General features: G+C 41.2%; 1 protein-coding gene across 1 annotated transcript in view; it reads right to left on the reverse strand.

Moving 5' to 3' along the window:
* Positions 1-4,774: 4,774 nt before the first annotated feature.
* Positions 4,775-15,079, reverse strand: part of SIAH3 (siah E3 ubiquitin protein ligase family member 3) — a 444,595-nt gene continuing 434,290 nt past the window's right edge. Inside the window, exon 2 of the mRNA XM_078656021.1 lies at positions 4,775-5,362. Within this exon, the coding sequence (XP_078512147.1) occupies positions 4,775-5,362 (588 nt within the window). The remainder of the gene's footprint in view (positions 5,363-15,079) is intronic.

The raw sequence follows: 15,079 nt of genomic DNA on the forward strand, positions 1-15,079 counted from the left end.
AATGTTTGCAGACCACCTGTACTGAAAATATTTGACACTGGCTTATAGCTACAACTGGAACTTTCTTTAAAACTATTTCTAAATGACTAGAACATTGGCTAAAATAAAATACAAAACGTAATTCATCCAACAAAAAACAATTGGTTCACAATGTTATGGAAATAAACTGAAAATAATCTCAACAGGGACCAAACACACAGAGAAGGCCCTACTGGAGTTTTTACTTATGTAGCCATCTGAAGACCTACCTGTTCTGATCTACGCCACCACTGTAGTGATCCTCTCCCTGCCTCAGCTCGTGCTACACACAGTAGTATCACATCACATTTAGATGCAATGTAAATACAATATAGATGTTGGGTGTTTTTTAAAAAAGGATGTCCGAGATAGGTCCATGCAGGCTTGTTCCAAGCCAAATATTTGGGATATCGCATAAAATCAATTTTTCATGTAATTAATTTAAGAGAAATCAATTATAAAACGTATTTATGCTGAAAACCAGGCATAGACCTAGGACTCCTGGATAAATGTTGGACATCAGGGTTCAACAGCAAAAAATCCTTGCATAGGTTATATTGAATCAACTAAGAAATTCAATGTTATTTCTCAACCTTAGTACAAAAGGTCAGGTACACAGCAATCTTGCTCTTGTCTCTAATTTCTTCCATGTATTCACAGAAATATTTTCAGCAGCATGCTGCTTTAACAAATTAACATTTTCTCACAATGAAGCAGTGAGCCTTGCAGGACCACATGGTTTCAGAATCGCAGGAACACCACGACTATACTTTTGATTTCTACACGCATATAAGAGAACTATAAAATAATTTCAAAGTAAATGGATGTCATCAGTTAAAACCTAAAAATGTAATTCATAGCAGCCTCTCCTAGCGCAATTTTTCCTCCATCTAGAGAACTGGTAGTTTCCTTCGTCGTGTTTGTATCATAAATAATCTATAATTCCTGTGAACTAAAAGGTGAGAGGTGGCTTGCTGGGTATTTATTTTTTTGTTCATATTTGGAGTATTGCTGTTATTATGTTAATCACAGGAAAGAGCGCCGACCCAGAAATCTTTTGGCACACTTTCCTGTGATTACCAAAGTAACAGCAATATTTTGGAGTGTATGCATGAACTCCTGAAAATTGTACCCCAATTCACAAAGAGGAAGGGGTTCCTTTTGAGAACAAGTTACTTCCCCAACTTGAAGGTCAGTAACTTTTCAATGGTTTGGGCTCGAGTTCCTGTCAGAAGCCAGTGGCTACATCGGGTATCAAATCCCAATTGGGAAGGGAATATCCACAATATTCCTCTTCTGAATTGTGATTCGGTATCCAGATGTAGATCCATTTGAGAAGTTGGCAAATGTTTGCTGACTCCACAAATGGGTTTGGTACATGGGGGAAAATGTTTGTGTGTTGCAAACTCTGAATTTGAGGGTTTGCAGCTGCAAAAACGCCTTGCACATCTGGACCATTATGATCAGTGTGCATTACCTTAGGCTTTAAAAGTGGAAACCTGCTAGACATGGCTCAGCAACTACTGTCTAGCTTCTGAACAAAGATGAACCACCCCAATCTCAAAAAATCAAGTGTACAATTGGTTCCTAGTTTCCCATGTTTTGAACAGAACAAATCTAGTAATATTCGCCGTCTTATCATTTATTCCGGCCCATTCCTCTTCAAAGTCAGGCTTTATCCAAAAGTAGGCACCGAACCACAGAACCATGTCTTTGTCAGGCGGAATTGACGTCTACTAATTTTCCATTAACACCAAAAGAGCTGCCTTTGTGTGTCCTTTGGTCATGTTAGTCACAGTGTGTCCACTCTAGGGAGTGTGACTATTAGCAATAGTGTAGAATTTTATAGATTCTTTTTACGACTCTGGACACTATCCAGGACACTCAGGAATTCTTCAGCACCTGACTCATGGGCACAAGACATCAAGTTAATAGACACAATAGAGAAACAATCGGAAAATGCAAATGTTGCGTAAAATATTGAACATGTTTTTTCCACAGATAACACAATGAGATTGTAAAAAGATATTGTTTTCATTGAAAACAAGATTCCATATTTGAATATGTTTTGAGCGGAGAGTCCACCTACAATGCTCTCACAGCCCTTGAGGACATTTCCTTTCAGGTTTCCGGGGTCTTGGAGAGGAGGATCATTCTGTAGATAATTGAAGTTGCCCTTTGCCAATCCCGTCCCCTTGAGGCCAGCTCCAATATGGCACCAGAGGAACTGGTTACTCTCCGTCCATTGCCTTGTAATAAAGTGAATAGGAGGGTTCCAGATAATAGGAGAACCTGAGGGTGCCAGGTTGCAGTTTGAGGCTATAATTTACCTTCCTTGCCCTGGAGGGTGAATGAGTAGTCAAAGGTACTGGTAATGTCCCTTATCTTTAGGCGTCATGTCACATTAACTTTCATATAATATCTTAGATGACACATCAATGACTAGTCAAAGTTGGTTTGCTAGCACTGCTTATACAACCTAGCTCTCCTTGTGAACCTCAAAAATGCTGGCTATCTTCGGGATAGTTGTATCAGTCCTGTAAGCCCCACATCGCACATTTAGGCTGGTAGAAACAGATAATCACTGTAGTGTCTTCGTCCATTCAGGACGGTTGTATCAGTCCTGTAAGACACACATCGCACATTTAGACTGGTAGAGACAGATAATCACTGTAGTGTCATGAAGCCCACCTAGGGCACCACATTGGTCTGGAGGGCAGACAAAGACTATTCTTACTTGCACACAGAGTAGGAAAAAGATGACCATAAAACAATTTTTTACAAATAACGGGTGACTACTTATACAATGATTTTGAATCTAGTAATAAAAACTAAACTTTAACTTGTGAAAAAGAGTGATCCTCCTTCGAGGTAGAATATGTTGTCGGTGGGATCTGAATTTGTCTGTATGCAGAATGTTAGCATTGCACATACACGCAGGGCTTCTGTAGTGGTGTCTCCGAAAACATTGCTTTCTCTAGGAATCGTGAACAGTGCTCAAAGATGATAACACCTCCATAGTATCAGCAGTTTCACTGCAGCCAAGAGTATGGCAAAGTTGCCGGCAACAAACACTGATAACTGCGGAAAATAGGTGCTGCTACATAAAACACTACAGGCACATCTCAACATCAACAGAAGCACTATATGCACAGATGTGGTGAAAACACAAAAGAACACAAACTGAAATTTCAGGCATGCAAAGTGTGGAACTACAGCCACGGAAAAGTTAAAACTGCAGGTGTAGGCTTGAACTTCTAGCTGTAGATCTTTGGGGAAGTTGAAACTTGAAGTTATCCGAACCTGTAGGTGTAGACGTGCAGGAACTGATGGCATGAAGAATCAACAGGTGCAGGCATCCTAATGCTGCTATCATGCGGAAAGTGCAGGTACATTGAATCATGCACACTTAACCATGATGTAGTGATACTGACACTGGAGAAGTAGGCAAAAACTACAGGCATCATCGAACTACAGACAGATATACAGACATGGATACTACAGATTTGGGAACACCGAAACTACAGGCAGAGCTGTGCTGAAACTGTATTCATGTATATGTTGAAACAACAAGCAAAAATATGTTCTATATGCAAACATAGACGTATGGAGCTGTCAAGCCAAGCACAGCCATCTTCAAACATTAATATGGTATATCTACAGTCAAAGCAATTTTGTATCTGAGCCAACACACAGACACACTAAAGCATGTAGCATGTAAAAACTAGATGTGCTAAAACTGCCTCTGAAACTTTAAGTAGCAGCATGCTGAAACTGTAATCACGCTGAAACTGAGGAGAGAGGCATGCTGAAAATGCAATTGTGGTGTCTGGGGATTCACTTACAGTAAGCAGACACTGGAGCCACATAGATGCAGAAATCATGGACAAATGAAACTGGAAGTGCAAGCACACAGAATCCTCAAATATAAGCATGACGAAATAGCATGTTCAGGCTATTGAAATCCGTGCACAGGCACCTAAAATTAGCATTTGAAGACACGTGATGCTTAAACAGTAGTCCCATGCAAAGTGCCGCTACACACACGCTGGAGGTAACTGAAAAACAGGCATGCTGAAACTACAGAAGTGTGTTGATAAGGTAGCTGTAGTAGTTGGAGACTGCTCCCACAGACTCCCTGAAATTGCAGGTATGCTAAAAGTATAGACATAGGCATTCCAAATCTAAGGCCGGTTAAAGCTGGTGGCAGAGCCATGCTAAAGCTACAGACATGCTCGAACACCAGACTCAAAGATGCTGAAACTGCAGGCGCTGACATTTTGAAACAGGGCAAGTTGGCCATTTCAAATCTAGTTGGCCGCTGTGCTGTCTCCCCTGCCTCTCATTAAAATTGGCTACATGCAATCTGAATCCATTGTTTTCAACATGATTTTCCTCCTACACATAAACAAATCTGCTAAAACATAGTATTGAATAACCGGGAAAGATTAGAACAAAACATAATGGCCTCGAGGGTGTAGCTTGGACACGTTCCTGTGAAAAATGAGCATTGCGCAGCCCCACCAGCTGCACTTCCAACCACTGCGTGAGAGTCATATTTTTTTTTAACCAGCCCCTTTTAAATGTCTTGGATGCTGCTGAGTCAACAAACGTGAAATAGTCGAAGAAGCAGCGCAGTTATTTTGATGTTTACAAGTCTCCCTACTGGTACAAGTCTCTGCAGAAAACATAAATCGATCTGAACCAAAAAAATAATAGTTGTTTCTGTTTTTCACCTTCTGAGCAGCCAAATGCTTTACATTTCAGATGCATGTGAGTCAGTGTTGCTGGCAGAAATTGCAATTCCAATTGCCAGGCTCCCGTTATCAGAAAAGAGCTGAGCCAGTGAGGCGTTCAGGACGAGGCAATCGCCATCTGTAATTACGGAGTCCACGCAATCCAGCACCGACCTCGGCGTGGCCTCCCACGTCAGGCGCCGCTGGTTCCTGTTCAGCTGCAGCTTGTAGGTGAAATTGTCAGCTTGGGAGGGCGTGCCGATGAGCATCATGGTAGCAAAGAACTGCTGGTGTCCTTCGTACTTCTCCTGCTTCCGGAGCACCAGCAGGAAGTGGTGGCCCAGGCAGGAGTGCATGATGATCCAGTCCACGGGGGGAGGGAGGTGCATGTCGGTGGCCAAGAAGACGATCTCGGCCCCGTGGAGCACGCTGATCCGGTGGCTGTGGTGCAAGTGGCAGACCACCACCTCCAAGTGGCCCTCCCATTTGCAGGAGAACAGAGGGCAGGTGCAGGAGGTCAGCTGGGGGTCGTAGACCACCTCGCGGCTGTTGAGCTGGTTTTTGGGTTCTGAGGTGGTCTGAGCAGCCGTACACTCATTGGAAACATTCTGCAAGGAAGACAAAGAAAAGACAAGTCAGGATGTTGTGAACTATGAGGAAGGTGTCCAAGATATTGTGCACGTCTTATAAGTTTGCCCTAGTAAAGTCATGGAAGCTAGGGATTGCTTTATAAAACCCATGTCTTAAATCTAATATATCTAGAATTGATGATTTGATAACTTTGGTAGGTCACCTCCAGATGAATTTGTGTGCTATAAGGTATATACATTTGTAAAGCGTTTTATCATTGTATTAAAAGAAGACCTATATCAAGTACGTAATATTTTTTTAGAAAATGGTACTGATCATGAATGTTTTATATTGTTTGTCTCTGATAAGATCTAAATCAAAAAAAAGATTCGATTTGACAAAGAAAAGGCAAATCACTGAGGATGACAAGCTAGCAGTTCTGAAAAGTAAATGACTGCGGGTCCACACAATGAACACGATGAAAATTCGTATTTATCATGGTGATGCCACCAGCTGTCCCCTTCCTATAGCAGAATAGATATACTTAGCTCTCTGGCAATAAATCACGTTAAGTGAAAGTGATGCATGACTTTCAGGAGGCAGCTTCATTAGTTCAGGTTTTATATATTTATTTATTTGATTGAATTGGAAGGCGCCACTGCACTGCGCTTCACGTTTTTTATTCGAGATCTCATTACTGCTAAATACAAAGCTATTGTTTTATGACCCTTTAATGAGATGTACGAACAGAGACATTAACAATGCTTTAGGTTTACAGCATTGGCATACATTAGCGGAACCGTAACTTTCTGACCACAGAAAGCCAAACCTCTTCTGAGCAGAAGAGCAATTTGTTTCTGTGACCTTAGGTACTTATTTTCAGCTAGTTTGGAGAAACGGTATTGTGTTATTATCATGGTGAAGACGTGAAATGAAAGTATGACAATCAGGAGACAAGAGAATGTCAGTTTAGGGGCCTAGCAGTATGATCTAGAAGAACTTGATGTAGAAGCCGAGTTGGGTGGGTGGAGAATGATGGCCAATAAGGTATAGTAAATGATGACCAAAGGGGTCCACCCACCTTCCATCCCATGAAGGTACATGCCCCGCCCCAAAATTGAATGTTGATGAAGAAGAACTGTTTTACATTTCCCAATGATGTCCATTATTTAGGCACCATGTAAACTGTGGTAACAGAATATATCTTTCAGAATATCATCTGACAGCAATATTGTTAAATATCTTTCACAAAAACACCCCCCTTCAAGCTAATAATAGGAGGCCTACGCTTGGCCCAAGCTAAATTTAAATTATGCTGACTTAATCTGTGTAATTTCTGAAAATTTGTATTGCACTTGGTACACAATATTTCCAAAACGTCACCATTTCACCACGCACTCAAGTTATGTGCCGTTCATGACAACATTTTACAAGGGAGCATGAATCAGTCAAACGACCAGACCATGAGCAACTGGTGTTCACCCCACTTGTACCTTTTGCACTATTAATTTACAGTGAAATGCATCCTTGCATTAAAAATGTACACAAGGACACATTTCACAATAAAAAAATAGCGTTAATTGACAGATTTGCATTCCACGTAACTAGTGGTAATATCGCAATATTATCTCAAACTTCCACGCTAAAGAATTTCACACATGCATAATCTACCGCCAAGTGCAGGGGATTTTAATAAACAATATTTGGGACGCAATATTTCTGGCTACCAATATTTTGGTATACAATATTTTGACATATAACTGAATGGATAAAATGTGCTAACTAATGAGTCCTTTTTTTTGTTGTCCACAGTAGTGCAATGGGAGTACCTTCTGATGTATGGCCCATTTGAATGGACTTCAAGAGGTAAATTAACAATGTCATATTAATATGGTTACAGATGAAAGGCAGTGCCTAAATTGCAGAAAAGCATGATTTAAGTCCAGGTGTGCAAGAGAAGAGAAAAATGGCTTAGTTGAATTAATCTGCATAGTACAGCTGGAGTACTCAAGCAATGGTACAGTCACTGCATGTACTCAAAATGAAATCTGTCCCAGGGCCAAAACAAACAACAATCATTGTATCCATTGTTGCTTTTGCATCCTTGCAAACTATGCTTACTTCCATTCAAGCCGTCTGATTTATGTAGCAACAGATATGACACAGTCTAACTGCTCCAAAAAAGGGGTATTATTGAGTGGACCCATGAATTGAGAGAAGACCCCACGCGTTCCAGGGAACAGGGTACTAAGTGACAATATAAAGTCAAAAAACAATCCCTGGAGAAGTCAATGTATAGGGATACCTTATTTCACGAAGGCAGGGTGAGTGCCTAAATTAGGTGTTTACGTATTAAACAATCTGGTCACGGACTAGTTTGTGATATTCACAGTTTTTTTATTTTTAAAAAAAGAATGCATCATAATTAAAATTTCAGTAGAAATTCAATTGTACTGAAAACATACAATAAAATACCATACAATCAAAATGACAAATTTCAAAAGTTAAAAAACAATTATTAAAAAACAATTCAATCTGTGTAAATTCAACTGAACAACACGAGGAAAGAAAGGAGATACACAATTTCTAAATCATTAACACGCTATCATTGTAAAGCAAAGGATAGAAAAAGAAAAGTGAAAAGACCCCTCTATAGAAAAAAGATGTAGAATATAATCACAGATAAAGTATGATTCAACAGCCTATCCAATCATTTACTAGAAACCACGGTATTGCAGTGTGCCATATATCCACAGTTCTAGCGGCTTGAATTCATGGAGAAAAAAGCGTCGACGCGTTTCGGTGTATATGCCTGTGAATGTGGCTACACCTTCCTCAGGACGGTATCGATAGGGGTCGTCTGATTCAATTGGTAGAAATCAATGCTTTATATGAGGTGCCAAACACCCGTAGTGGTGTTGGGAAATTTTCACACAACTCCAGGGGTTACTTTTTGAACAATTCCAATCGTTGTGTTCAGTGAGACAGGTTTTAAGTTCTTTTTTTCTGTCTGTATTTCATTAGGATCTGGATTCTTTAACGGTGGGTTAATATCTCCCGTTATTTCTTACTGTGCCCCCTTTTTAGTTAAGGAGGGGTCGCTTTCCCCGTGGAATGCGATAACAGGAGTGGATGTACCCGTGGGATGTGCCGTATTGAAACTAACAAGATATATGTGAATGCCCACTGATCGTCATCGAGCGACACGTGAAAAAGCTGCATTAAGAGGCAAACCACGGGGAAAGCGACCCCTCCTTAACTAAAAGGGGGCACAGTAAGAAATAACGGGAGATATTAACCCACCGTTAAAGAATCCAGATCCTAATGAAATACAGACAGAAAAAAAGAACTTAAAACCTGTCTCACTGAACACAACGATTGGAATTGTTCAAAAAGTAACCCCTGGAGTTGTGTGAAAATTTCTCAACACCACTACGGGTGTTTGGCACCTCATATAAAGCATTGATTTCTACCAATTGAATCAGACGACCCCTATCGATACCGTCCTGAGGAAGGTGTAGCCACATTCACAGGCATATACACCGAAACGCGTCGACGCTTTTTTCTCCATGAATTCAAGCCGCTAGAACTGTGGATATATGGCACACTGCAATACCGTGGTTTCTAGTAAATGATTGGATAGGCTGTTGAATCATACTTTATCTGTGATTATATTCTACATCTTTTTTCTATAGAGGGGTCTTTTCACTTTTCTTTTTCTATCCTTTGCTTTACAATGATAGCGTGTTAATGATTTAGAAATTGTGTATCTCCTTTCTTTCCTCGTGTTGTTCAGTTGAATTTACACAGATTGAATTGTTTTTTAATAATTGTTTTTTAACTTTTGAAATTTGTCATTTTGATTGTATGGTATTTTATTGTATGTTTTCAGTACAATTGAATTTCTACTGACATTTTAATTATGATGCATTCTTTTTTTAAAAATAAAAAAACTGTGAATATCACAAACTAGTCCGTGACCAGATTGTTTAATACGTAAACACCTAATTTAGGCACTCACCCTGCCTTCGTGAAATAAGGTATCCCTATACATTGACTTCTCCAGAGATTGTTTTTTGACTTTGTATTATTGAGTGGAGCCAGCACTACTATCGTGACATCAGTTGTGGTTCTGCTTGAATCTCTATAGTACTTGTGTATGGCTAATGACTACTTCCTGGGGAATCAGCATCTTCATTGGGAAACAGCTCATAACAGATCTAACTCAGACAATATCTTCCTGTTTTAATGCAGATCACAGAAACCAAAGGATAACGAGCTCAGCATCAAGGTATGACTACAGATTCTGCCCCACATCTCTCTAGGTTGGATCACTGGCTTCCTCAGTCTGTTGGAGTTGAAGAAGAGGGGGCCAACAGCGTGATGTTGGTGTTGCTTCCTTTTCTCATGCCTCCTTCACATAGAGTGTGGGATGTTGTTGTTTGCTAAAAACTAAGGGGCATATTACCAACGAGTAGCGATATTTATCACTAAATATGGTTAGTAACGATTTCTCTATCGCTAAGCATCGTCGGAAATTATCGCTGAGATAACGTGCTATTAGCAGCGTTTATCTCCAAAGCGATAAATTTTCCGACGATAGCGTGAATATCGCTGAGAATACAGCGATATTCACACATTAGCGACAAAATGCTCTTAGCCATGTTATCCACCTCCCATTGGATAACATGGGTAATAACTGGTCTAGGCAGGCGTTAGTTTATGGAGATATTTGCACTCAGCGCGAATATTTCTACCGCTACGCCTGCCTTGCTAATAGGTGATAGCGACGTTAGCGACTGCCCACTTTGCATGTCATTAGCGATAAATATCGCTGACATGCAAAGCGGGCCCCAAACCGCTCGCTATCGCCTAAAAGCTGTCGCTAACTGCTGTTAGTGAGAGCTTGCTAATGGAGCGATAGAATTATCGCCGCTTAGCGGCCGAAAACGGCCGCTAAAGCGGCGATAATTGCCTATCGCCACCCTTGGTAATATGCCCCTAAGTCCCACAAGTCGACCCCTACCTACCACCTCTCACCATGGTCATTTCACACTCTCCTAAGCCAAACAGGAGGAGTCTAGAAAAAGAACAGGATGTCAGTTTTAGAACTACCTTTTTTACCCCACAGGTCACAATGGCACTAGAATCAGCGGCTTTCAAATGGAGGACCATATGTGAAAAATAGAAGGCATAGACAAGATATAAATCAGAAACATTCCAAGAAAAATAAGAATCAACCTGGATCTTCTAGTGAACATTTTGTTCCAAGCAATTGACATTTCAGGTGGGAACTGAATTACATGTTTGCTACTTGCGAAAAATTGTGGGAGGTGGTGTTTTCTTCCCATTGTGGTTGTTGACAGGTTGCCTTTAAGCAGTGTAGCAATTGGGCAAACCCTGTAACTTTGTGCTAAAACTCGTCAATTTCCAAACAACTTTGTGATTCAGAGTGTCCCTGTTTCCCAGTTAGTCCTGGTGTATCACTGAAGATGGAGGATAGAATGCGGTAAATGTTTAGTTATGTTATGGTTTACTAAATGTAAGCATGTCTCTCAGGCCACATCAGGGTATTGGAATCTCTTTATTAATGCCCTGTTAATATCGATGGGGCGGGTAATATCTGTACTTGCATCACTTGATTTATGACATCTGCGGGAACACTGCAGATCTCTTTACCTTCATATGGAGATTTTTGGCTACTGGAAGCAGTCGAAATCTCGGTGGGAAAATCTAAGGAAAAATAAGAAATTAGAGGAGGAACTGGATCTGGAATTACCTATTCCCCTGCATTCCTCTTTTTTAAGGTGACCTTCACGGGCCCACTTGTTGTCACCTGTACCCAGGCATGGCCCGTGCCGGGCGTTATACTGGGGCGGTGACGTCAGGCAGGGGAGGGTCAGGGTGTGGGGTTGTAAAATGCGGGATATGGACCATTATAGGTAAGTACCGATAAAAATAAATAAAACAAATTTCGTTGCCCACGCTGCATCACATTTGGCGATGCAGCGCAGGTAACGAAATTCGTTTTATTTATTTTTATCGGTACTTACCTCTAATGGTCCATATCCCGCATTTTACAACCCCCCACCCTGACCCTCCCCTGCCTGACGTCACTGCCCCAGTATAACGCCCGGCACAGGCCGTGCCTCCCTGTACCTCGAGTCACTCCTGTGTGAACCGAAGCAACTGGGAGGATTAATGGGTCACTCTTAATGAGAGTCTTAACAGGTAGAAGTCATAAAATAAATTCTGAACATATTATAATAATGGGGTAAGCCTGGTGCAAAATTTCAATTCATTAGGGAAATATAAACATGAAGGGGACCCATTTACTACAGGTTATCTATATGGAAATGTGTTATATAGAATATAAACCAACCCCCCTTGGAAGCTTTTAAAATGCAGCGTAGGAATTTCGAGGTGATTGTATAATTATTGTTCTGTTGGAGGTCCCTTCACACCCCCACTTCCTGCACTTAACCTCATCACATGTTTTTCCAATCAACGTCTGCAGGTGTGAGATCGAAAGAGAGCTGGCAGCCGTTCTGAAAAAAATATTGCACAGTAAGCTAAGGTATGATTGCTGGGCTGGCAACAGATAATAAGCTCTTTTAAGGAAAAAACTGCGCCTGCTCAGCTTGTGGTTGACAGAAAACATGATTCTGGACAGCTTGATACCGAAGGCGGTGTCAACATTAGCATTTAATGTCAGCCCCACTTTCTGTACGGCGCACATGAGCTCGTTGTAGAATAAATGTCTTTTGGGGAAGCAAAATATTAATTAGTCTGAAGTGTATGTGAGTAAGGGCGTAACACACTGTGATGCAGATTTATCATTCTTTCACGCAGCGCAACACAGCAAGCCACCCTGCTATGCTACATGAAAGGGAAAGGGCAGGAATGCACTGTATTTACAATTATTTGCCAGTTTACCACTCCTTTCCTAGTGCTGGCGCACTTTTGGCTGCCTTGCACCAGTCAGGTCCCCTTGCGTCATGGTGCCTGATTGCCTGCATTGTAGGTAGGATGGTTTTTGTGCAGGAAGGGCTATCTTCCTGCTCAAAAACAATCCCGAGAGGCATTTTCCTCTTTCTAAAGGTGCTGCAGAATACAACACATGTAGAAAGAGTAAAAACCAAGAAATAAAGATATTTCTCCTTGTTAAGTCTCACCTAGGGTGGGGAGGCATTTTGACGCATTGCCAGGTCTATCACTAAAGGTAAATCTGGGAATGCACCAATATCCATGGGTGAATGCGTGGGAACACCCACGCTCCACCTATGACTCTCCTACCTGCTGCACATGCATTTGCACTGCCTTGCATTACTTTAGATATATCAAGCTGTGCAGGACCATGCAAGGTGGCTTTGCATTGCTTGATAAATCTCACTTAAGTTTTGCATCGCCCTTGTGCCCCCTTGCTTAGTGCAGGGGTGAAACAAAATGTTGATAAATCTAGCCCTGGGTTTACGCAAATTTTTGCTTCACAGCAGATGCCACATTCCAAAGGCAGCCCCTCTGTCTGTAATATTTGATAAATGGTTAATTCGCTTTCCAATAACAATACAATTTCTTGCATAGAAGTTCGCACACAATGTTCGCACATGGTCGAAGGCGCAAACCATAACTGAGTTTTACCTATGAGTGAGTGCAGTAGCAGATTATGTGTCACTCCTCATATTATAGGAAGAGAACAGCAACAATCACATAGCTGAATCCAGGGTTCTAGTACTGAGGTTCCTCCTGTTGTGAGGTTAATAGGGGCCCGTGCAAAAACGCTCCCTTTTTAATATATTCGCAATTAATTAAAGTTGACATCTTTTTAGACAATGACTTTTATCACATTTTGCTTGCATGCGATAGTGTACTCAGAAAGTGGTTTGCCTACAAATACATTTCTTCAAAGGCACATTATCATGCCACTGTACATTTCGTCCAAGTACATTGCACAAACTGCCCTTGCATATTGTCTGTTCAGAGACAGTTCTGCATTAGTAGATTCAACAAAGACAGCCGGATCTCAACACAAGCACTGTGCAAATGGGTCCAGTTTTCATTACATAAACTGCCCTAAGCCTTTGTGTGGTAGAAGAGCATTCCATGGATTGTCGTGGTCGCCCGTGCCTGAATTCGAGACAATCTGTATCTCATCACTATCCTGAGAGGGACGGAGACCTATTCTACATTAGACTGGCTTCCGGATGAAACAGGTAAATTGGGAGTTAGACCCATCCAAGGTATCTGGCAGAACCGAATTTATCCTATTCTCACTAGGATAGGTAATGCCTCATAGGAGTTCAATTAGATGTATCCATATAAGTAACACAATAATTAATTTGGTTAAATTATTCATCTTTTTCACCATTCTTGTAATGTTGGTTATCATGCTCTCTTTTCTTCTACTGATTACTGCAGCTCATGTGTTTTATACAATAATCCAACTGCTTCAATAAATGTTTGAAATGCCAAGTTGTGTATTTCTTGTGTTTCCCCTTAGGCATGCCTGAGTTAACCATGAAAGGGTAGATCTCTTTCCACAATGTTTGGAGGTTGCAGACACCATTAGGTACTCTGTAAGGTTTAGGCATTCAGATGGCACACTGTGAGCTAGTCAGCAACTAGGACAACAATTTCTGATGGTATGAGTGGATGTAGTCCCCATAATGTTGATGCTTATGTTGCGCAGGCTCACAGTCTTACTGAATTAGTAGGAACAGTACAACACTCCAACTCATAAGATCTAATACCCAAGTTCTGTTGTATCCCGGGTTATATTATCACAAACCCTGCTGAATCCCAGGTTCTAATACACAAGCGCCTCTGACTCAGGGGTTCATATATTGCAGCTTCACTGTGTCCTGGGTTATAATACCCAATGTCACTGAATCACAAGTTGCAATAACCAACCTTCACTGTATCCAAGGTTTAATACCCAAACCCTGCTGAATCTCAGGTTTTAATAGTCAAACCCTACAAAATTTCAGGTTCTAATACCCAAGCTCTGCTGACTAAGGGGTTCATAAAATGAAGCTTCACTGTGTCCTGGGGTCTAATACCCAGGCCCACTAAACCACAGGTGGCAATAACTAGCCTTCACTGAATCCCAGGCTTAAATATCCAAGCCCCACTAAATCCCAGGTGCCCCCACCGAAGCTCTGCTGACTCCTGTTAATATCCATGCTCTGCTAAATCTCCTGGTCCGCAACCAAGTCCATGAATACTGGGTCTTCAAACTATAGCTCAAAAGCAAGGCATGAAGACATTTTAGACTTGGACCTTTGGCCACAAGAAATTAAATGTAAATTGTGCTAGATCTACAATGCTCATGCTTGGAGCTCCTTGAATCTTGTTCATCAGTGCAATCAAGCAGACTCAAAGCATTTAAAATCATCTAGTCACTGAACTGCTATACCCTGGTAGTCTAGGAAGTGCATACAAGATCCAGCACATCCTTACTGGATAAGTAATATTTATGTGAAATAAGTGGGCCTCTTTCGGAACAATCCTCGGGTCACTGCAGTCAGCTCATCAGCTCCTTGAGACTACATGCGGTAAATCAGCCATTTAAATCCCTGTTGTACCCATTGATGATACACTGGCCTCCTCCTGACGCCTCTAATATGTTTGATCCAGCTATATTTCTCCCCAACAGGTGAGTCAACTGTCACCTTCCATTCATATCTTGTTCTTCCCTATAGAGATTTTTCAATGAGTACTTAACCGCAGCGGTCTCAGTCAAAACTATAATACTC

The sequence above is a fragment of the Lissotriton helveticus genome, chromosome 8 (genome assembly GCF_964261635.1).
Source record: "Lissotriton helveticus chromosome 8, aLisHel1.1, whole genome shotgun sequence".
NCBI classification, from domain to species: domain Eukaryota; kingdom Metazoa; phylum Chordata; class Amphibia; order Caudata; family Salamandridae; genus Lissotriton; species Lissotriton helveticus.